We start from the raw sequence: 23,580 nt of genomic DNA on the forward strand, positions 1-23,580 counted from the left end.
GGCGGAATGAATCGACTCGACAGACAATACAATCGGCCGATCCGCCATTGACGGTTCTACCATTTCGTCGTTCCTCCGTTTTTTTTTTGTGTTTGTTTGCCGAAAAAAAAAAAAAAAATCCTGGAACAATTTTTATCTTTGTATTTTTTTAAAGTTCCAAGTTGTGTGTGATGCCTCTGCGCAAAGGCCTTTCGAACAGTGTTGAAAACATCTTGCGCATTTGACATCTGATATACGCAAAGACTTCGATCGAGTTCCTACTTCCGTCCCGACCTCATAGACGCGACATATTTTGGCTTTATTTATCTTTTTTTTTAAGTGTGTGTGAAAAGAATGAACGATGCCTACCTCGACACACAGGTAAAAATTAAGAAGAATCCCTTTTTTTTGAATGCGAGTTTGTTTGTGTGTGTTTTTGAATGAAATTTGATGCTCGGAGAATCCTTTTTTTTTTTTTTGTGGGTTACATCCTTTCGTGATTGGAGTTGGTGGTCGCTTAGTCGAGCGTAGGACAACTCAAAAATCATCACACCGTGACCAGTGTGTGAACCTCTCCAAAAAAAAAGGAGGTTTTCCTTTTGATTTATTCATTTTTTTTTTAAAATGCGTTCTTTAAATAAAAAAAAAAGAATGGCGTCGGCGATTAGGGAATTTGTTTTTGCAGAATTGGGTACAAGTTGTTGAAATTCGACTCTCACGATTGTGTTAGATTTCACTTAAAAATTACGTATATTAGCCTGTGAATGGATAGAATTTTAAAGATTTTCCCTTTTTTTTTTTTTATTTCGGCCATTTTAGGCCTTTTGGGTGGCCCCCGTTGATTGTTTGGTTAGCCTACAGCGAGTAACTCTCTAACTTTTTGTTCCTATAAAATTACCTTCTTTTGCAATGGCTCACATATTTTACGTGTTTGTTTCCGAAAAAAAAATAGAAATTGGCTTTGTCCATTTGGTTTAAAGGGAAAGGTACGTGCGTGGGAATCGGACGCCGACGCCCTTTAATAAACGACGCGTTTTCGAATTTTCTCCCCCCCCATTTTTACGTGTTTATACGACGTCGTCAATAGTTCGTGAACTATTGTATAACATCCTCCCCCCCCCTGTCTTTTTTTTTTTTTTGTAATCTACACCCCCCTCTTGCAAATAAGATCCACCCTAAAAACATGCGTTTTGATTTCCCACGAATAATCTCCAATAATTTGATTGGATCATTTAAAAACAATTCAAATCGAGGGGGGGGGGGGGAGAGTAGTGTCAATCAGGGAAAAATAGTTTTTGTTTGTCTTGTTTCTAGATGATGAAATTTGTGTTTTGTTTTGTTTGTTTTCCTTATTCCCACGCTTTCTATATAGTCTTTCACGTCCCTATGACGTAACACACATCCAATTGAGATCCAATTGAAGAAATTTGATCGGTGTACGTTAAAACGTTAAGTTGAAAAAAAAAATGTATATATAGTTTAAGAAAAAGCGAATGAACATTTGCCGACGCAGGTTCACGCTCCCACGTTCACGGAAATTAAAGGGGAAAAAAAAGGGTAGCCCGTGATGTTTGTTGTGAGTTACTGCGTCGCAATAAACATACGTGTAACGTGAAGGTACAGGTGACACTGACCTCGTCGACGACCCCAACAACAGGTCCCTTTTTTTTTTGTGTTCAACTCCTGGCACCTCTCTGACCTCTTGACGAGCGCAGTCGTTCTACTTGTTGCCATTCTGTTCTCACGGCCTCTCTCTCTCTCTTGTACCTCGATGATTCGGCAGCGCCATTTTTGCAACTGGTGGGGCTAATCTTTTTTTTTATTTATTTCATTGCCGATGATTTAAAGTTTTTTTTTGGGTTTTTTACATTTTCAAAATGTTGACCATTAATTTTTTTCGTTCAAATAAATTTGATTTTCTTTTTTTTTTTTTAAATGAGTGGGGGGGGGGGGGAATTAGAACGAAGGCGGAGCTTCACAGTTGAGTACCAAAAAAAAAAAAAAAAAAAAAAGGAAAGGTGGAGGAAGCGGGTTTTCAACACCCCACTTTGTGTGTGTGTGTGTGTCTCCTTTCCGTGGATGCTCGACTCCGACGTCGTTCTCACACATTGCGTCGGCGGGAAAACCTTTTTTTTTTTATTATATCTCCTTCTTTTTTTTTTTTTTTTATTTGATATTTTTTATTTTTTAGTTTTTTTTCAGTTGTAGGAGCTTTCGTTCCCATCGGTTTCTTCTTCCTATTTTTGTTACCTTTTGCGGAAGGACTGAATTTGTTCGTCCCGCGTGTTACCGCACGTATGTGACGTCATTTTTCTAAAGGGATTCTTTCATTTGTTTTTTTTTTGGCTACTTGTTGCTAAAGGACAAAACACACACGAGAAAAATGAGTTCCCACGTTATGCTCGCGTTTCAAAACTTCCCCTTTAACTCCGCGCTATGCCTCTTCTTCTTCTTTTTTTTTTGTTGGAGGAGGTGGAAGAAGAACGGGGGGGGGGGGGTCATTACCAGTTGAAAAAAAAAAAAGCTAACGTTTTTTTATGTAAAGAGTAAACCCCCCCCTTCCTTACTAGCGTATGTGTGTTCAATAAAAGAACACGCCCTTGATGTGTTGGCACTTCAAAAAGAGTTTGGGGGCATTATTCAAAATAAGTGGGGGGGGGGGGGGGGGTGAGATTTATTCCAAATTATCTGATTGGTGTGGGTTTCCCTGAATTTCGAAATGATTTTTCGTTATCGGATTTCTTATTCATTTCGAATCAAAAAAATCGAATTAATAAATTTCAAATTTAAAAAAGAAAATCAGTTGGGAATTATTCATATAAAAAGGGAGGGAGAGATTACCTTTCGAGCAGATTGCATGAAAATCTATCAGAGGGGGGGGGGGAGGAGGGTGTATGAAAGAACACAAAAGAGAACCTCCCCCACCCTATGACGCTTTTCAACCACCCTCCGCGTCCGTTTTTCGATGGGCAAAATGCAGGCACAGAGGTGTACAGCTGCGCACATACACCGAAGTACCAGCACCCTCCCCCGACTCCACCCTAGGTGGAGGCATCACCACAAAACGGGGGCAGCCCGCCGTCGTTTGGCTATACAACAACCGAGTTGTTGTTTTTTTTTTTTTATATTTTACATTTTTAGTTGCACGACGGTTGGACTAGAATCAGCACGTCTTGTACAGTGGCTCAGCGTCAACGTGAATTGTTTTTTGTTTTTTGTGTGTTCCCTATGCGAGTTTTTGACATGCGTTCGTGATTAAGTGGAACATTTTGTTTTTGAATTTACAAGTTGGCGTGTGTCGTTTGCGTCGTTAGAAAAACGAATTTTTGTTGTTTGAATTTCAAAATGCCGGACGTTGCGCCCAGCTCAATGGAACTGGATGCGGAGCCTTACACACCGAGCGCGCGTAGTCCGCTCGCTGATACTTGGGTATTTAATTTTTTTTTTTTTTTTTTTTTCAATATCATTTACCCAACATCTTTTGACAAAAAAAAAATGGAAGAAGATTTTTGTTTTGGCGGCAATTATCAAACGATTTTCGGGCCTTTTTGTGTGTGTGTGTGTGTGTGTGTGTGTGATAAGAAATTTATGCGAAGATTATCGATGGGATGATAAGGTGCCGAACTGAACGACGTACAGCGGGTGCAACCGTGTGACAGAATTCGAAAGGAGAAGCCGACTTTGTGTCAACAATCGTGATGATTGCGCTGTATAGGCAATAGCCGATTTGTTTTTGTTTTTTACGGCTTTTCGGTCGCTAATCCCGATCGTTTCCTGTCCGTTCCCCTCATTTCACGCAACACATCTCGTCCTTTTTTTTTTTTTTTTTCCTCAAAAAAAAAAAAAACGAAACAAGGAAGTTTTTGAAAACATTTGAATTTTGGCGCGCTAGTTTTTATTTACATCCATGTGTGTGAGCCTGTGGGAACAGAAAGAAAACTTTCTTGTTTGTAAATAAGAGCCGCACACACACACACACACACAAAGTAGTTGTAAAAAACAGCAGGGCGGAAGGATGTAGCCGCCCCCGGAGCTAAAAAAAATAAAAAGAGGTCATTTAATACATGACGTTTTCAAAAAAAAGGAGAAAGGTTATGGCAATTGACTACTGTTCTACTACTACTCGGGGTAGTTTCCATTTTTTTTTTTTCTTTTTCCCAGACGGCCAAATTCTTTCCCACGAACCCCCGAACTCTCTCTCCCTATATGGGTGGTGGGGGAGGAGGATTTGAATGGACATTCCATCGAGTTCCTCCTTCCCCCTGGGTTTTTTTTTTTTTTGCCCAGCAACCGAGTTCTATAATAGTTGTGTCGCTTTAAACGAAAGTAAATCGATTCGTGTTACACTGTTGGCTCTGGATTACAGAGATCGGCTTTCGTTTCCCCCCCCCCCCCCCCCCCGTCTTATTCTCTTGTTTCAAAAATATTTAAAAATGAATATATCAATTTGCAATTTGCATTTTTTTTTTTTTTAAAGGAAGATTTTTGGGTGTGGTCAAGAATTTTTGAAACTGAAATTAATTTGCAAATGATGGATAACAAAAAGAGTTAAGAGAGAGTGTGGGAACCGCCTGTGGCCATTCAAAAAGGGGGGGGGGGAGGAAACAAAAACAAAATAGTAAAACGATGTGTGTGTATTTCGTACTGGAACAAGCACCAAAAAAAAAACAATTTGTTCTTTTAGAGAGAGGGTAGGGAAGATAGCCCTCTTTTAAAAATGAAAAAGGTCATTTGATCCCTCGGCTTTGAAACCTTCAAACTTTTGTGGGGGGTAGAGAGCGCTGGGATAGCCAGACACGGGAAGGCCACCGACTTCATTTGCCTGTCGGAGACTGTGGGAATCGGTCACTTCAAGACAAATAGTCCCAACACCCTCATCTCCCCCCCCCCCCCATCCCTATTTTATTTTTTGAAGTGAAATGTTCTTGTGCGAAACGCTCGTTTTCATAGGACTATCCTCCATCCAGCGGTAAAATATTTCAACCAATTTTTCTTTTTTTTTTTTTTAAATTAAAATTATTTCAAATGAATTAGAATATTGTTATTTAAGTTCATATTTATTATTTTTTTTTCTAGCGACGTCATTCTCTATGTATACATAGCCAAAGTGGGTGGAGAATAAACAGTGAGGGGGGGGGGTGAGAGTGGGTCGAGAGCAGAAAAGCGTGTGGGAACCGGCGCACCTGTCGACGCTCGGGAGAAAGGGGATGGGGGGGGGGGGGGAGTCGCAATGCGCACGTCACGAAAATCGTTCGAAAAAAAAAAAAAAATAATAATTTTTGCTTCCCTTCATCGGGTCAAGTGTGAAATAACAACTGACTGTGTAACGGGTAGGACAGTAGCACTGCAACCGAGCTACTAGTCCGATGTTCTTATCGCATTATCTTTAAGTTCAAGACGTGTGTGTGTGTGTGTGTGTGTGTGTGTGCAGCCCAATCGAAAGAAAAAAAAAATGTGTCGTCATTTGTTGTCTTAGTTGTGTGCGCGTTTGACACAGTTTCATTTTTTTTTTTTTTTAAAGACAATTTTAAGATTTGAATTATTTAAACGTTGATTTAAGTGATGCCTTTGGCTAAGCCTTTGGTGAGTTGTATGGGGGGGGGGTGGGTGGTGCCTATTTGAAATGAAATTTTAAATGTGTTTGATTTGGAAAAAATTGTAGGCCCATTACGGGTTTAGTTTGAGTGGCGGTTACGAAGCTCAACACAGCCGCGAATCGGATTTGATTGGAGGTGTGAACAGCAGCGCGGCCGTGACATCTGTGGCCGGCACGGTCGGCTCATCCGGCTCGACTGTCGTCGGTGTGGGACACGGAAGCGGCGGCGACGTGGACGTTTGGTCCAACTCGCACGATCCCTACTCTCCTCATCACCATCAGCAGCAACAACAACAACATCATCACCACCACCAACAGCAGCAACAACAACAACATGCCGCTTATTACGGACAGGTGGAACACGATCGTTTTTTCAATCGCTTCGTATTTAAATTAAAATTCCATCTTTAATTTTTCAGTCTGTGGGTGGAGGGCAGGTGATGACGGAATTATTGAGTCCTTCTCATGCGCCATCGTCGTACAACATTAGCCAGCCTCAACAACAACAGCAGCAACAACAACAACAACAACAGCGACAGTTTACTCCGACTGAACAGCATCCGGTGGATTTATCGAATTCGCAGCAACGACCACCGAACCCGGCCGTTTCTGCGTCGGCCGCTTTCTACGGCCTTTCGGCCGCCGATTACAACAGCGCGCATTCGAACGCGGCTGGAGCATCGTCCAGTCAGAGGCGCAGTGCCAGTGACACTTACAAACCCAACGGACTCAGCCTATCGCTGGGCATCCCCGATTCCGGTAAAACATAGATATATATATATATTTTTTTTTTTTTGTTTTGTTTTAATGGAAGGGTGTAGGGTAGATCGGTCACGGTGCCTCCCTCCCCCCTCTTATAACCGAAAAAAAAAAAAAGGACGGTCACCATGTGTTGGATATCGATTTTGCGGGGAAGTGTTTTCACGGTGAGGGGGTAGGTGTAGGAGTGGGCGATCGATTTATCGGTAGAAAGAGTAGGGGGAGGCAAATGCATTTTGCATTGAATAACTGTTCCATATTTCTATATAACTTTGTACGTCTGTGTGTGTGTGTGTGTGTGTATACTCCTATCCCCAATGTGTATACACACACACTCGTAAGCCCACCCTTTTGGTTTTGCACCCCAAACACCCCACCCGTCCCTTTTGTCTCGTCCTCCTTCTTCTCCTCTTCCATCCGCAACATCGAAATATAGCCAAGCGTGGGAACTCAACCGGGCGTTTGCAGGTGTCGTTGATCCGCTCTCTCTCTCTCTCTCTCTCTGACTATCCCTCCTCCATGTCTGTGTCTGGACTGGTAACGTTCGTTCTTGTCCAACAGAAAAAAAAAAAAAAAGAAAAGAAAGAAATGATTTTCAACCGGATAGTAACATAGAGGAAGTAATAAGAAAGAAATGTCATCATTTTTTCGCTTCTTTTAAATACGAAAAATAATGAATTTGGATGATTGAAAGGGGAGGTTAGAATTAGGAAAGGCGGGACATTTAAAAACAGTATGGAAGCTAATGTAAAATGCATCGCGTAAGAAAAGTCTTTCTTTTTGTCTTTCTTTTTTTATGTGTTTGTGTATGCATGTGCGAATTGTTGCAGCCGGAGTTGGATTCTTTCTTCTTTTTTTTTTTTTCGAGTGGGGGGGGGGGGAGGGGATTGCGTAGAAGAGGAGGACATGGCAATGTGCCCGACTTGTGTTGTGTCTAATCTTGTGCAGCACCCACTGCTCCGTTTCCCACGGCTTTTTCTCGACGTCGATCGCCCTACACACGCTCTTTTTCTTTGGACAAATAGAAGAGAAATAAGAATTGAAAAAAAAAAAATAAATAAATAAAGAATTGATTTTATATTTTTTTTTTGTTATTTGGGGGGTCGTATTATCCCTTCGCTTTAAACATTCCGGAAGGGCTTATTCATTTTTTTTGAGGATTTCCCCCCCCCTGCCTTCAGTTTGCGCTCAAAGGATAATGTCTTTGCAAAGCTTTCGAAATCAAAAGAAAAACATTTGTTTCAAAAATGTAAATTTAATTCAAATAAATAGTTGTGGGTACGAGCGGATTGATTCCGGGCTCGTTGACTCCACCGGACAAGGTGATTGGAGCGTCGGCCGATCTGAGCGGACATTTGCTCAATCAGCAACAGCAGCATCATCATCTCCAACAACAACAAGGAGGTCAACAACAACAACAGCAACACCATAACCCTTACGCCCTGGCGCATCCCGGTTCGGCCATGGCTCCGACTCTGCAGACTCCGCCGTCGCCGCTCTCTACTCCGTCGCCGCCCGTCCCCATCGACCGATACGGGTATATATTGTTCACCTTTTAAAATACAAAAAACAAAACAAAAGATGAACGTCTCTATTTATCGTGAAAAAAAAAAAAAAATTAGGCCGACCGGGTCAGCGTATCGGGGCGGAACAAAGGAGCAGCGGTTGACGCGAGAGGCCATGATGCGCTACCTGCAAGAGCACGGCGACATGGTGGTGGTGATTCTGCACGCCAAAGTGGCCCAGAAATCCTACGGCAATGAGAAACGCTTCTTTTGCCCGCCGCCTTGTATTTACCTCTACGGCGACGGATGGCGGCGGAGGCGCGAGGCCATCCAGCGTGAAGCCGCCGCTAATGGCGCCTCACCCGCCGAGGCCGAAGCCGCCTCGCAGTTGTGCGCCTTCATCGGTATCGGCAACTCTGATCAGGATATGCAACAACTCGACCTCAACGGCAAAGTAAATCAATTGAGAAATTTTGAAGCTCTTTTGAATTGATTTAAAGTAAAAAAAAAAAATAATAATTAAACGTTCGTTTTGAGCAGAGTTATTGCGCCGCAAAGACACTTTTCATCTCCGACTCGGACAAACGCAAACATTTTATGCTCTCTGTCAAAATGTTTTATGGCAACGGCCAGGATATTGGCGTCTTCCACAGTAAACGCATCAAAGTCATCTCCAAACCGTCCAAGAAGAAGCAGTCACTCAAGAACGCCGATTGTAAGTCGTTTTTTTATTTTTTATTTTTTATTTTTAGATTTTTTATTTACTCATCTGATTCATTTAATTTCGCAGTGTGCATCGCCAGCGGAACCAAAGTGGCCCTATTCAACCGGCTACGCTCCCAGACGGTGAGCACGCGTTACCTGCACGTCGACAACAACAATTTCCACGCCAGTTCCACTCAGTGGGGCGCTTTCACCATCCATTTATGTAAGATTCCCTCCCCTTCTTTATTATTTATATGAATTTTAAAATCGAATATTTTTTTTTTTAAATTGATGGACGTGTTGAAACGCAGTGGATGACAGTGAATCCGAGTCGGAGGAATTCACCGTACGCGACGGCTACATCCATTACGGCAGCACGGTGAAACTAGTGTGCAGCGTCACGGGCATGGCCCTTCCCCGGCTCATCATCCGCAAAGTGGACAAGCAGATGGCCGTCCTGGATGCTGACGATCCCGTTTCACAGTTGCACAAGTGCGCCTTCTACATGAAGGACACTGAGCGCATGTACCTCTGCCTCAGCCAGGAGCGCATCATCCAGTTCCAGGCGACGCCGTGCCCTAAGGAGCCCAACAAGGAAATGATCAACGACGGAGCCGCCTGGACCATCATCAGCACCGACAAGGCCGAGTACCAGTTTTACGAGGGTATGGGCCCGGTCCGCAATCCAGTCACGCCCGTCCCCATCGTCCACTCGTTACACGTGAGTTTCTTTCTCTTTCTCTCTATTTGGGTCCAGCATTGAAAGAAACGGGGGGGGGTGCAAGTTTTAATTATTTAACGTCTTAGAAAATAATAATAAAACAAGAAAGAAGCAAAAATATTTTTAAAAATGTGTTTTGGGATGACATTGGTCAAAAAAAAAATGGAACTGATGAGGGAGGGGAGAGGAAATAGGCGTGAGAATAGTAGACGGACCTTCTCACGCTCGAGGCCGATGCAAGGCGCAATGTTGACAGAGGTGTTGTTTCTTTCCTTCCTTCCTTCCTTTCGTCTTCAGGGTTTTCTTGTTTCTTTATATTATCCCAATTTTCAAGGGAGGGGGAGGTGGGTGGGTGGCGAATGCGTTCCCACGGGAAAACTATGCGAGCGATTTGTTTTGTTTTATTTGTGTGCGCGCGTCCGCTACTCCCGCGGCACACTCGTTTCCCACGGATTTTGTTATATCGTTGACCAGTTCGCTGACGGTTGACCACCGACCACTACAATCAACACGGGATGACGGCCAACAATGCGGAACGCCAATTTCTAAATTTATTTATTTTTTTGTGTCTTTTTTTTTTTTTTAATTCATTTCGTGGTCCTGTCTGTCTTTTTATTATTATGATTATTATTAAGTGAACAAACAATCCGCTATTGCATTTTTTTTTTTTTTTTTTTTTTTTAAATGGAATTTTTATTTTCAGTTGAACGGCGGTGGAGACGTGGCCATGTTGGAACTGATGGGCGAGAATTTGACACCCAATTTAAAAGTATGGTTCGGCGACGTTGAAGCTGAAACCATGTTCCGCTGCGAAGAGTCCATGCTGTGCGTCGTACCGGACATTTCAGCCTTCCGTTCCGGCTGGCAGTGGGTCCGCGGACCGACACAGGTAAAATAAATACATTTTCTATTTTTAGAGATTTTATATTAAATTTTTATTTTTTTTTTTTTTTTTTTTTTTTTTTTTTTTTTTTTTTAAAGGTTCCTATTTCGTTGGTGAGGAGTGACGGTGTCATCTACGCCACACGGTTGACCTTTACGTACACACCTGAGCCGGGACCGAGGCCGCATTGCCCGCCAGCTCAGGAAGTGCTTCAACGAGGTGGCGGTTCGAGTAATGCCGTCAATCCGATGGCACTCGGTTACGATAACCAACACATGCATCATCAACAACAGCCGCAACAACAACAACAACATCATCAGCCAATGTGAAATTCAAACATCAAACGGGAGACACGTCAGTTTTAGACGGTTTTTTTTTTTTTTTTTTAATTTTAAAAACTCTAGAAATTCCAAAAAAAAAAGAAAAAGGTGTTTTGATTTGGCTGGGGAAACGAATTCTCTTTTAACAATTAAAAAAAAAAATTATAATAATAATTTACCTGACCGACTGGTTTCCAGTGATAATCGATGTGAATCTACGATTTTTATTTTGTTTTCATATTTTCAATGGCTCTCAGCTTTGGTGGTTGGATATAGTAGACATATAACCCCTTTCTCCAATTTGTGAAACGATAGAACAAAACGAACGGAAAAAAACAAAAACAAACAAATAATGGGAACTGTTTTTTCATTTGTTTTGTACGTCGTATTATTCCAGTAACATTAAGAAAAAAAAGCAAGAAAAAAAAATATGAATCATAATCTCTCGTATTAAACTGTAGTTCCAACAAGTTTGACGCACTTGTTCCGTCTTATGTAATGAACGAAAAAGCTGTTGTTTTTTTTTTGTTTTTTTTTACGTTGCGATCGTCGTTTTGAGCAAAAAAAAAAAAAAAAAACGTAATTTTTTTTTTTTAAATAAGAAAATATTTCCCCTCATTTTTTATTATTTTGGAAAATTTCGAAATATTCGTTTTTATTTTGGAATGTGATTTTTTGGGTACAGTTTGAATTGATGTGGCGACGTGTGTCTCTCTTCCTAATCAAGTATTTTGTTGGCCTGTTTTTATTATTATTTTTTTTTTTTCGTAATGGAACGCCTCCCCCTTTTTTTTTGAAAGGGCATGGGCTTTATTCCGGAAGGATTAGATCGTGCGGATGGAAAAAAAAAAAAAAAAGAAATTGAGAATTGTAATCTTCTTTTTTTTTTTTATTTCCTCGCGAAAATGTTTTTACTTTCGTGGTTTTTTTTTTTATATACCATTATTATTAATTAATTAATTATAATTATTTGCAATTTCGACATACTACGGTCTTTTTCTTTTCTGACAAACAAAAGAAAAGGAGAAATTTGTGGTTCCCCTCCCCCATTTTTTGTTCTCTTTTAGTTCGTGATTCCCGGGCTCGGTGAAAAAAAAAAACATGTGTCGTTTACTTATAGGGAAAAAAATGAGGATGGGAATGTTTGTAATGTAATCCTTTCATTTTTTTTTTTTTTTTAGTTCCCTGATTTTATTTTGTACAAGTGTTGCGCAACGATGTTTTTAGTTTGAAAAGGAAAAAGAAAGAAAAAAAAAAGGTCCATTTTTTTGGTTCGTTTTGTTTTCCCCATGTACTCCCTTTTCCCCACACGTCATGAATGCTATAACTGCCTTATAATATTAATAATAACAATTGATTTGTACAGTGTTGTGCTAGTTAAGTGAGATTATCGTGCTTGCTTCCCTCTTCTTTTTTTTTCTGTGACAATGGGCCGATTGTGTGTCGCCCTTGAACGTAAGCAGAGCAGGCAATATACAGAATGTCAAAATGACAAAACATTTTTCTTGTGTCTCATTCATTTTCTTATGCCAACAGGGTTGATAGGTGGACTTGAAAGGGATCACCAAAAGCCACAAATGTCACCTGCAGTTTTGATTAAGCCCATCAAAACACCCTTGTTTAGACACAGCATCTAATACTAAAAAAGAAAATTCAACTGCACCATTTTGTGGTTCAATTGTCAGCTTACCGATTACCACCAGTGATTGTTGAAAATGAAAGCCAGGACAGATGATGAGATATTAGACAAAGGGTTCAATAGAGCAATGAACAGGGTCAATCAGGAACATAGGTGAAGGATTGGACAAGGAAATTGGGTTACAGAGATTGACAGTTATGCAAACATGCCCAACATTTCCCGTTCAATGTCTTAGGTTTTCGTGGCTTTTGTTTGATATTGCTCTCAACAATTTGAAAAGGATAACACAGAAAATGGTGTCTCATTTGTATATCTTTCATAAGATGTTGCGTAGGGAATTTATCAACGGTCATCGCAGAAAGACGTTAAAAATCCAACGTGAAATGACTGTAGAAGGAAAAAAAAAAAGGAGGCCATTCACATCAAATTTGTGGTGACTATGAAATCCAAGAAACATTTGGTTATATTGACGATCATCCCTGTTTCTCAGTTTTTTTAGGAAACGCATAACAGTATTGAATTCCCATTTAAATAGAAAAAAAATTTATTATAAAATAATAATAGCTGTCAAACAAAGCCAATGTTTATAAAAATCCAAAAGTTTGATGCCATCTAGCGAGACAGAGGTTGTTTCAAGTAATATTTTTATTTTAACATTTTTATAAGCATTTTTTCAATTCATTGATGATCATGAACAATGAATGATTTACGCCTTTATGATTTTTAACCATTACGTGGTCTCAAAACAAGAATTAAAAAAAATAATGCTAGTTCACGTTTCATTGTGTGAGTATTTATTTCTTGTAGCCAGGCTATAGTTTGGTGCATTGGCTAGAGCAGACGAAATTCAAAGCATATTTAAGTTTCATTTGTGTTTTACACGTGGTTTTAATAGTGTAACAGCTTTTTCCTGTTTTTGTTATAGAAATTATCTGTAACCGTGATCGTTCACCCCTTAACAATTTGTAGTAAGTATGATGACAACGGTAACATGACACGCATTGTTAATAGCATTCCCAACTTATTTGTTTTCCAGGACATGTTACGTGCTAGTGCTAAAGGCCCCGGATTTGGAGGCGCAGCTAGCGGAATAGAAACAAATGGTGGATACCGTGGAATATCTCGCGGTAGAGGCCGGGGTGCTGGTGATCGTGGAATATCTCGCGGTAGAGGCAGGGGTTCTGGTGATCGTGGAAGATTTCAAAGAGGTGGAAGAGGCCGAGGAATGGGGGATCGTGGAGGATTCAGAGGAGGAAGAGGACGAGGAATGAGCGATCGTGGAGGAATTGGAGGAGGAAGAGGCCGAGGAATGGGCGATCGTGGAGGAGATGGAGGAGAAAGAGGCCGAGGAATGAGCGATCGTGGAGGTGTTGGAGGAGAAAGAGGCCGAGGAGTAGGAATTCAAGAAGGATCTAGAGGTAGTAGCCGAGGACGCGGTGTAGGATCTCGAGGAGACAGAGGAGGTTTCCGGGGTTCAAGAGGCAGTTTCAGAGGAAGCGATCGTGGTGCATCGTTTGGACGTGGTCGGGGAAGAGGATACGTAGTCCTTGGCGATCAAAAACAAGTGACACTTCGAGCACAGAAAGAATTTGAAACCCAGTTAGGTTTACAGCTTTATGTTGCTTTCAAGAAAACCCCAGTTCTTACCCATGAACTGGAAAAGCTACCAGGATTTCATTCCATTAGTGCACCACCTAGCAATAACGAACTCGAAAAGATTATCTTATTCAGAGACATGGCATCTCTTGAAGCTGCCAAGACCACTCTTGATGTACACGAAAATGTTCAGTCTGCAAAACGAATGGGTTTGGAATCCATTTGTAGCATGGTTGTTGATATTTTCATTCTAAATTTAAGTCCTTAATAATAAAATTTGTTTCCATTTCTAGAACTTAACTCCAAGTGCTTGCAAAGTTTATCTTGGCTTTGGTGAAGCTGTCAAGGAAAATGCTGTGAAAAAGCTTGATAGTAAAATCAAAGAAGTTGCAATCTTTAGCAAAACAACTAGGCAAGTTAAAGCAATTTAATTAGATCTTCAAGTGTCATAATCATTTAATTAATAGCTGTGCACTGCAATTTGCAACACCCGAACAAGCAAAGTTTGCGGGTGGAAAGTTAAAGTCTCGATACCAGAAAATAAAGAACCTACTTGATGTTGAAATGTACTACCCCAAGAATCAGTCTGTCGTGCCAGAAGATCAGTGAGTTCCAAGTTTTTGACCAGTTAATTTGTTCTTTTCTAATATTTTAAACCAATTTGTTAAGGGGTTTAATGACCCAAATGTTACTGAGGTTCAGTGACGCTTACGACATGGAACAAATAAAGGCTATTGAAAAAATAACTGACACACCGGGAACAGTTGTTCCCCTGTACAGGTAACAGCAATTAAAGAATTCTAAAGATCAAGTTTTTCAGGTGTAAATTTATATTCTGCAGCTGCACGGCTCAGTTTGCAACTCGCAAGGAAGCAGTGGATGCAGTAGGAAGATTGAAGTCCAAAATTGGTGAAAATAGCCTACGGCTTGTCAATTTGTATTTTGATCCATTAAGTACAGTAAAAAATGTCGAATTGGACAAGTGAGTTGATCACCTGCTTTTGTATTAGTCAATAGCTTGTAATAACTGTTTAACCTTTTGTTATTTAGGATTGTTCTGCGGGATGTTCCCAAAAACGTTACCGTAAAAGATTTTGTAACCCAGTTCCCTAAAGCGATTTCTGTTGTCATCTACAAGAAAACTTTCCCAGCGTCTAAATTTTGGTATTTCATTTTGCCCGTTTTACCATTGTGTTCTTCTTTAAGTCTTCATTCTCCAATTAATGTTTTATTGCAGCCATGCCCATGTGGGTTTCGCATCCCAGAAAGAGGCTGCCGAAGTCTTATACTTGACAGACTTAAAAATTGGAGACAGAAAGGTGTACATCTTCCCGGGACTCTGTGAACTCATGCACGACTTGTCTAGTTTAGGTGTAATCGAAAAAAAGAACGCGGTAAAAGATGCCAAAGTTGAAGAGGTAGTCTACTGTACGTCCTGCAATCTTGTTCCTGCGTTGTTAAATTTCTTTTGCGTTTATCAGGAACCACCAAGCAAGAAGAGAAAGACGGAAAAGGGTTGTGAAAAGAATGACGATGAAGATGTCGAGGATGAAGATGACGAGGATGAAGATGACGAGGATGAAGATGTCGAGGATGAAGATGTCGAGGATGAAGATGTCGAGGATGAAGATGACGAGGATGAAGGCGTAGAAGATGAAGACGAAGAAGCAGAAGGTGAAGGAGAAGAAGACGAAACTGAAGGCGACGACGAAGATGAAGATGACGAATCTGACTAATCTGACGAAAGTGATTTGAAAAGGTTACATATACGCTGTATTTTTCTTCTTGACCAAATAAGTATTTGAGTTTTTAGAAAATACAGAACTTGAAATACTGACTTTCTAAACAATAGATTTTTTGTATGAATTTTGCTATTATTTTTTCTTCACAGTCATAACATAAACTTCCATGATTTTCCTTCTTGAAAGTTGACACATTGGAGGGCCATTTTTCTTAAATGAACAAAAAAAATCAATTGGATGTGGAAAATAAGTAGGAATGTAGCATTGTATGCCAGTATGGTTAATGCCAGGCCTGAATTTTCTATGAAGGCAAACATTGGTCCTTACCCAAAGGTCACATTTTTAACACCTTTCTATATTTCAATACGACTTTTTTTAGGTAAGTGACCTGAAGTTCACTAACTACGAATACACTTTCATTGTATATCGTAATCACATTTCGTGATCTTTGAAATGGCTGGTCTGCTAGACCAACAGGCTAGAATAAGGCCTAACACATTAGGTTTGGTTCTTAACGATTTCTACGTTTAGTGAAATTTTCAACGTTTTCAAGTTAAGATTTGTATAGAAAGAATGTAGTTGAGGAGTCACTTTTATACTTGTAAACATAAATCACTTCAAAAGAAAAATCAAGTCGAGAAATGAAATTATTCTGATGAATTCAGTTTCAGCCACGTGCCGGTGGTGCCCCCTTAATCGTTTTATCTAGAAATCGTCCATGGCGAGGATTAGCAGGTCGACAACAGTGATAGCAATTATTTTGGATAATAGCTAGTTTGGGCAAAGCTAGATATTCTTTTGGGTAATAACTAATTGTCACCGTTTCTTGTTGCGGTCAAACTTACCAACGGGCCTGCGTTTGATAGCCAATGTCAACAGTGAGTTACCCTATACAAAATCTCATCGGTGAACTTTACAGCATCAGGTACAGCATCAGGTTCTTCACTGGCGCAAGGATTGTCATAGTCACCATATCTTTTTTGTCACAATGCATTAAACCATACATCTTATAAGGCGATTCCATAAGAAGTGTGAAATGAGCAAAAAACTCAGGTAAAAATTATCTGCCTAAAGTTTCATCTTTTAATTGTTTATTTTTGTTTTTAAATTATAAGAGTGGACAAAGACTGCTCCAGTGAAGATTCGTCAGATAGAAGTTCTTCTGAAGATGATGTCACTGACGAAACCTTGACTGGGGATAAGGTCTTGGAGAGAGATGTGTCTGACGATTCCTCAGGTGAAGACCACTACTATCATTATGGGAGTTTTCCAAAACTAATAGTTGATACAGGTTCAGCTTCAAAATTTTGTAAGCAAATCAAGGATGTAGGAAAAAATCCCATCCCAGTTTCAGATGCAACTCTTCCAAATCGGTGTAAATCCATTGGTGCCAAGGGAATTCAAATAATGATCAATGAGGAATTCAGCTTTTTTAAGAGATACGAACAAGGTAACCCCTTGTATTACCATCTTGCCTACAGTTTTTGATCAATCTTTTTGTATGTGTGTGTCCTATGTCCTATCTCCTCTAGCTAACCAAATTCATCACTCCTCCCTGAAGTGTACAACATGTTTATGTCAGTTGTTTCTTGGTAATCCAAAAAACATTCAAATTCATCCTGTTTTGGGTGTGTTGTTGTGCAGTGTAGGTCTTTTTTTACCTGATGATGTTATTTTTCATTTAATCTTGCATCTTCTTCGATAGGCTTGCAGAGAGTTTTACGATAACGCTCCATTTACGAAAAGTGTAAACGGACACGATGAATATTGCCGCTGGTGTGCCGAAGGCTGTAGGGCTATACGCTGTGAGACATGTTCAAATGTATTTTGCAAGGTAAGGCTTTCATCAAACGTGAAATTTCTTTCTTTTATTGGTTTTGTATCCAATTTTAGGCATGTCTACGACGTTGTCTGGGACGTACATCTTATGCAGAAATCGCCGGCGGTAAATGCAAATGGAATTGCCTAGTTTGCAACAATCTTCCCATTTGGGCTCCAAGAGCTTTAGCGAGAATGGTGATGACCGCAATTAAGTACGTATTAGTTAAATAAATATGTTTGCTAGTGTGGTTTTAACGGTGGGGCTTCTTCAGCCGTAGGCCTTGCGTCGAACCAATCCTGGCTGCAGTTGATGCCAATGATCCAGCTGTTTGGTTGCCAAACATGATAGATAAAGTAGAAAATTTGGCCGAACATTGTAAGAAACTAGCTGCAAAGATTAGAAGCGGTTGGGCTAAAGAAAATGAAGAGATTCAAAGAAAAGGTAATCGAAGCGATTGCGTCGCCAAAGAAACTGACAAATTTGCCGTCATCGATTGCTGCCGTAAGCTTCGCAGAACTGTGACCAAAACTCACTTCAATATGAAATTGTTGGAAAAGAAGATAATTACCAAATTTAAAAAGACATATGGCACTATCACCGATATCGACATTGACGTATCCCGTGAAAAATCCAACTCAAAGCTAAAATCAGCTAGCCAAGAAGACAAAACAAACGTGTTCAAAATTCACGGTTTTCCAGATAGAGACAGAGAGCGGGAGGACTTTTGTGAGTCCGTGGAATGTTCACCCTCTCTTGCATCCAATGCGCCGCATGCACTTCCATTGGAGTGTTTCCGTGATCTCGCTAATTCATATGACAAAACTCCGTCACGAACAAAAAAGTCGTCTGACGTCAATGGCAAAGCAACTAAAGAAGAAGCTGCGCCGGAACTGAGCCAGACGGAGTGCACTAACGACAGTCATTCAGTGGCCAAGTCAAATTCGAAGATGGCGACGTTATCGAACCAAAATTCGAAATGTCTCGGTTCGTTTGAACCATCAACGCTTGACCTAAACGAAAAGGCAAGGCGAGATCTATTGAAAGATTCCACCGATTCGGACTCAACACACTCTTCAGATTCAGATATGAGTCTAGCTCAGTTACAGCTTACCTTACGTGGAAAAACTAATAGCAGACATAGCTCGGTACCATCGAAGGACGATCCAAAGTTAAAGTGCCAATGTGTCGTTATTCTTAATCGCATTACCGATACGGTAGGTGACATGCACTTTCTTGCAATAGATCTTTTAATCAAGCAATGAATTTTTTTTTCTTATAGGACATTACCTTTGTTCAAGCTGAAAAACAAAAAGTAGACAGACATGATCAGGAAATTGATCTTCTGATGAAAGATCCCTTAAAGATTAAGAGGCTAGGTCGAATGGAATCTGAATCAGAAACCGATTCAGCCACAGAAAAAGCAAACCAGTTTACAAGAGGAAGTCCAAAGCCAGAAAACCCTTGTGCTAAGAAAAGACGCCCCCGAATAGTAGAAATGAGGTCGTCATCATCGTCGGACGATGATATTGAAACGAATGTGGAAGAGATTACCATTCCCAAGTTTTCAGCAACTCCTTTGATGCGTGATCGCGAAGAGACTACACGCCAAGCTTTGCTTGCTCCTAGCGACTCGGACACAGATACTTTAACGTCTGAAACCGAAAATGAAAATTCAAACAATGAGGTTGTTGTGGAACCCACAAAACAAAATTCTCCTGACCACGACAACGAGAAAATAATACAGAAAGAAAAGGTAGACAAAGAAGTCGAGGTGGTAGATCTAACGTGTGACTGGGAAGAAACTGCAAGCGTTTCTAATATCGAAACAGACAAATTACTAAGCATGTCTCTCCACGATCCTGAAGCCAAAACAAACGGAAACCGTGAAGATAAAAAAACCAAAAAGGAAGCCAAGAGAAGAGGAAAAAAGAAACGTAGGGACCAGTCGAATTCAGATGCTGAAATATCAGAATCTGGCATAGAAAATATGGTTAAAAGAATCCGTTTGAGTTCATCTGCTGACGAAAGAGTTTCTGACGATGGAGATGATGACTCGGCTAACGAGGCATTGGCGGAATCTTCATCACCTGTAGAAACAAAACAAGTGGCCACAGGAAACTCAAGAGATTCCAGCGATTTAGATGGTGAAGATTTGAACACATCCCAACGTTCTGAAACTAGTACCTCAAAAGGAAGAAAGACAATAAGAAAAATCATGGCTGATACAAGTCTCACTGTAAGCACTCGATTCATTTATCATTTGGTGAAAGGCTCTTTATTTTTTTATGGTGTTTAATAGGATGAAACAAAAGCCGCTGCGAGAGAGGAGGAGAACCGAAAGAGACGCATTGCAGAACGTCAAAAATTCTATAACGAAGCTTTTGTTTGTAGTTCTGCTGTTGCCGAAACCCAAACGAATAGCTTAGTTCTGGATTTTGATCCAGTAACCAAGGAAGAATTGATCACCGTCGATAAACGAATAGTCTCGAAGTTAAAACTCCATCAAGTTCAAGGAATCAAATTCATGTGGGATGCCTGTTTTGAATCCGTGGAGAGACTCAAACAACATCCTGGCTCTGGATGCATTCTGGCGCATTGTATGGGCCTGGGCAAAACTCTACAGGTCGTTACTTTGGTACATACTGTAGTCACAAACAAAATGTGTCAGGTATTTGTTTTTCTTGTTGTCTCGTCTTAATTTTTGCCATCATTTTTAATAATAATTTGCGACCATTTCTAGGTAGATCGTGTTCTCGTAGTGTGTCCCGTAAACACAATCCTCAACTGGGTCAACGAGTTTAAAATATGGCTTGGGACAACATCAGGAGTTGATGTGTATGAAATTACTACTTCATACTCCAAGAACAGCAACAAAGATGCGATCCGCGTGCAAACGTTAAGCAGGTGGTTTAAAGGCGGAGGAGTTCTGGTCATAGGCTACGCGATGTACCTGCATCTAACTAGCGAAAATAGCAAAGTGGTTAAACCACAGGAAGAACGTGACCTGTATATGTCTTCGTTGGTTGACCCTGGACCGCATTTGGTCGTATGTGATGAAGGCCACTGTTTGAAAAACGAAAAAACGGCTTCCTATGAAGCGCTGAATAAAATAGCCAGCCGTCGTCGTATCGTCTTAACAGGCACACCGCTTCAGAACAACCTCGAGGAATATTTCTGCATGGTTCAGTTCGTCAAACCCAACCTCCTGGGAACAGTGGCAGAGTTCAAGAATCGTTTTGCAAATCCCATTAAGAACGGGCAAGCGGCCGATTCTACCGATGATGACGTAAAGTTAATGAAACGAAGGGCACATGTTTTACACAAGATGCTCCAAGGTATAGTTGAGGTTTTCTTTTTTCCTTTAAGAAATACCAATTAAAACCATTTTTTAATGTTTAATTTAGATTCCGTTCAGCGATTTGATTATAGAGTTCTAACCCCGTTTCTACCTCCAAAGTACGAATACGTGATATCAATCAAGTTGTCAGAGATACAAACGCAAATGTACCAGTACTATTTGGAGAATCACACCATAGGTGGCCCGAAACATTCCAGTCGTATTAAAGCAACTGGACTCTTTGCTGATTACCGAGAATTGTCTCGCATTTGGACTCACCCTAAAGCGTTGCATTTGGCTGCAGTTAATCACAGCAAAGCGAAGATAAAAAGCTATAGTGATACGAAGACTACTAATGTGGATGCAACTGGGGAAGCGAAACAAGTGAGGCACTCTTATGTGGACCATGGAGAACCTTCTGTATTGGAAGACGGCGATGAACTTGCATGTTTAGATATCGACAGTGAAAAGGAATCGAGTAAGTTCGCTTCTTTTACATCATGTACGTAAGAAAAACTAACAAAGCTTTGATTTGTAAAGGAAAAGCACTTAATAGCTCTGTAGCACACGACTCCGGTATGAACCAAACGGCAACAGATAGTGAACCAGGTGGGACGACCTCGTTGCCTTGGTGGTCGCAATTTTGCCAAATGGACATGGCTAAAATGGAACTTGGTGGCAAATTTGTTCTTCTCATGGACATTCTTCGTCAGTGTGAGTTCATTGGCGACAAAGTACTCGTTTTCAGCCAGTCCCTCGTGTCGCTTAATTTGATTGAAGAATTTCTTGCAATTGAGAACGAACGGCAGGAGAAAAATCGAACGAGTGTAGTCAGTAACGAAGTAAATTTGATATGCACATGATAGAGTTAAATCAATTGACATTTTGTACATTGTTGACGCAGGATCCTGTTGGCAGATGGAAAATCAATCGTGATTATTTTAGGTTAGACGGGCAGACTTCATCTGAAATGCGTTCCAACGCGTGCAATATTTTCAACAATCCATTGAATCTTCGAGCCCGTCTCTTCCTTATCTCCACTAGAGCCGGTGGAATAGGAATCAATTTGATTGCAGCGAACCGTGTTATCATATTTGATGCCTCATGGAATCCTTCACACGATGCTCAGAGTATTTTTCGAGTTTATCGGTAAGCTCATAAATGTATCTTCCCCTTCGTGCGTTACACCCAAATAACATTAAAAATCCATTTCATCTGCCTACCCAGTTTTGGTCAGCAAAAGCCCTGCTATATCTATCGGTTCTTGGCTCAAGGTACAATGGAGGAAAAGATCTATGATCGCCAGGTGATATATGTCTTTTCTACGCGTTTTTAAAGTACAATGTTTATCTCTATTTTTAGGTCACGAAACTGTCGTTGTCTTGCCGCGTAGTTGACGAGCAGCAGATTGAACGTCATTTCAACTCGGCTGATTTAAAATACTTGTATCTATTTGAGCCTGACAGCCATCTGCGCCGACCTACGCCTATGGTGCCCAAAGACCGTCTTTTGGCCGAGTTGATCATTCAGAGGAAGGAATGGATAGTTACGTATCACGAGCATGATTCTTTGCTAGAAAATAAGTCGGAAGAAGAACTCACAGAGGCCGAAAGAAAAGCCGCTTGGGACGACTTCGAAAATGAGAAGTGTGGCGCAAGTATGGGGAACGATTTCCCTGTATTAATGAACATGCCTGGTAGATTGTCGGATATTTTTGAAGCACTGGTTGGTCGAACGGTTGCAGGAGTTCCATTAACTAGTGTAGCGTCTCTAATCTACCATTCAAATCCAAACATCAGTCAAGAGGATTTTATTGTAAGACTTCGAATGACTGTAAGTGATTTAGTGAAGTGTGCATTGTATTAGTCTCTGAGTCGTATGCTGTTGGATTACTCGATTCAGGTGGATCAGATGGAAACCTTTTCTGCGCACCAAGCAATAGCAGCTTCAGTTGATACCTTAGCTGGCCAACGGCATGGAGATTCAGGAAGTCCATCTGTTCTCCAGCGACTGTTAGCCACCGATCAAAACGAGCACGTTCGTAGTAATTCGCCACAACGAACAGCATCGCCAGGTATTACACAAATTTTGTATTGTTAAATTAAAATTTATTTTAACTGTTTTTGTTTTCCCCAGGCCATACCGGTACTGAGGAGCTAATTTCTCTTAGTCCATATAATGAAGCTGGTACAACTGCACCTCAATAAAGAAACCCATTGAGATCCGGAGCAGCTCTTTGAAACTTCCGTAACAGATGAACAATTAATTGAACCAAATTGTAATAACAGGTTTATTGATTTGTTTTTTTTTTCTCCAGCCTAGCTGTCTTCTCTGTATACGACAAAACGTCTGTGAGGGAAACCTTAAGGGAATAGCAAATCTCCTCATAATGGTTTTTCTGGGTTACGAATTTTAACGGCAACGCTTTTGAAAGATTAAAAATATCTGGCTTTTTAATGTTAATGTCGCTGGTGCAGAGTTGTTTACGTACTAAGAAAGTCATTGTAATAATTAAAAAGCAAGGCATGTGTTTAACGTTTTAATTCTCATAAAGTTCGATAATTCATGTATTTGAACGTTTCTATTATTTTTTGTTTAATTATGAAACAGGGAAAACATTTTGCCGTGAGTGGTGTGAAAACCTACAAGAATATCGTTAACTTTTGAGCTAGCAAATAATTTTTCAGTTGTTTTGGTTTCTTTATTTGCGAATCAGGGTGTTTAGACCTATTAAATCTAGGGTCATTTTACTAATTGGGATGAGCAGGGATTTCATTTTTTTTTTCTACAATCAAAGTTTTATGGCGTGATATGGCAACGTCACAGGGACATCCTTTGATTAGTTCTTTCAAGTTCTAAAGTGGACTTTGTGGAACGAAACGAACCTGGTATATAAATAATAAAACACATTTTCACGGGAATCGGAGATCCACGTGGCTACTGCGTTAGTGTGGAAAATCTATTAAAGAAATGGTA

At 40.4% G+C, this 23,580-nt stretch overlaps 3 protein-coding genes across 4 annotated transcripts; all 3 read left to right on the plus strand.

Annotated features, from left to right (window-relative positions):
- Positions 1–125: 125 nt before the first annotated feature.
- Positions 126–10,546, plus strand: LOC130700363 (recombining binding protein suppressor of hairless-like). Of its 2 annotated transcripts, none has more exons than XM_059496495.1 (10): positions 126–360; positions 5,642–5,929; positions 5,995–6,334; positions 7,607–7,871; positions 7,957–8,293; positions 8,380–8,554; positions 8,630–8,767; positions 8,856–9,265; positions 9,969–10,154; positions 10,247–10,546. In XM_059496495.1, exons 1-10 carry the CDS (start codon positions 334–336, stop codon positions 10,475–10,477), a joined length of 2,397 nt encoding a protein of 798 aa, XP_059352478.1. In that variant the 5' UTR covers positions 126–333; the 3' UTR covers positions 10,478–10,546. The 2 variants fall into 2 exon arrangements, with proteins under 2 accessions (XP_059352478.1, XP_057378389.1); XM_057522406.2 differs by lacking the exon at positions 126–360 and adding an exon at positions 3,298–3,408.
- Positions 10,547–13,379: 2,833 nt separating this feature from the next.
- LOC130700366 (uncharacterized) lies at positions 13,380–15,540 on the plus strand. Its single transcript, XM_057522409.1, has 8 exons — positions 13,380–13,935; positions 13,997–14,115; positions 14,171–14,308; positions 14,373–14,483; positions 14,545–14,685; positions 14,754–14,867; positions 14,941–15,121; positions 15,185–15,540. The coding sequence occupies exons 1-8, from the start codon at positions 13,417–13,419 to the stop codon at positions 15,437–15,439; spliced, it is 1,578 nt and encodes a 525-aa protein (XP_057378392.1). The 5' UTR covers positions 13,380–13,416; the 3' UTR covers positions 15,440–15,540.
- A 934-nt stretch (positions 15,541–16,474) lies between these two features.
- On the plus strand, positions 16,475–23,121 carry LOC130700551 (transcriptional regulator ATRX-like). The gene is made up of 18 exons (XM_057522592.2): positions 16,475–16,498; positions 16,561–16,682; positions 16,737–16,895; positions 16,978–17,090; positions 17,151–17,279; positions 17,339–17,478; positions 17,539–18,481; positions 18,547–19,503; positions 19,567–19,935; positions 20,008–20,602; positions 20,672–21,082; positions 21,145–21,446; positions 21,509–21,753; positions 21,832–21,910; positions 21,967–22,437; positions 22,507–22,678; positions 22,741–22,851; positions 22,922–23,121. Exons 1-17 carry the CDS (start codon positions 16,482–16,484, stop codon positions 22,809–22,811), a joined length of 5,295 nt encoding a protein of 1,764 aa, XP_057378575.2. The 5' UTR covers positions 16,475–16,481; the 3' UTR covers positions 22,812–22,851; positions 22,922–23,121.
- Positions 23,122–23,580: the final 459 nt, after the last annotated feature.

Source organism: Daphnia carinata, chromosome 8 (genome assembly GCF_022539665.2).
Source record: "Daphnia carinata strain CSIRO-1 chromosome 8, CSIRO_AGI_Dcar_HiC_V3, whole genome shotgun sequence".
NCBI classification, from domain to species: domain Eukaryota; kingdom Metazoa; phylum Arthropoda; class Branchiopoda; order Diplostraca; family Daphniidae; genus Daphnia; species Daphnia carinata.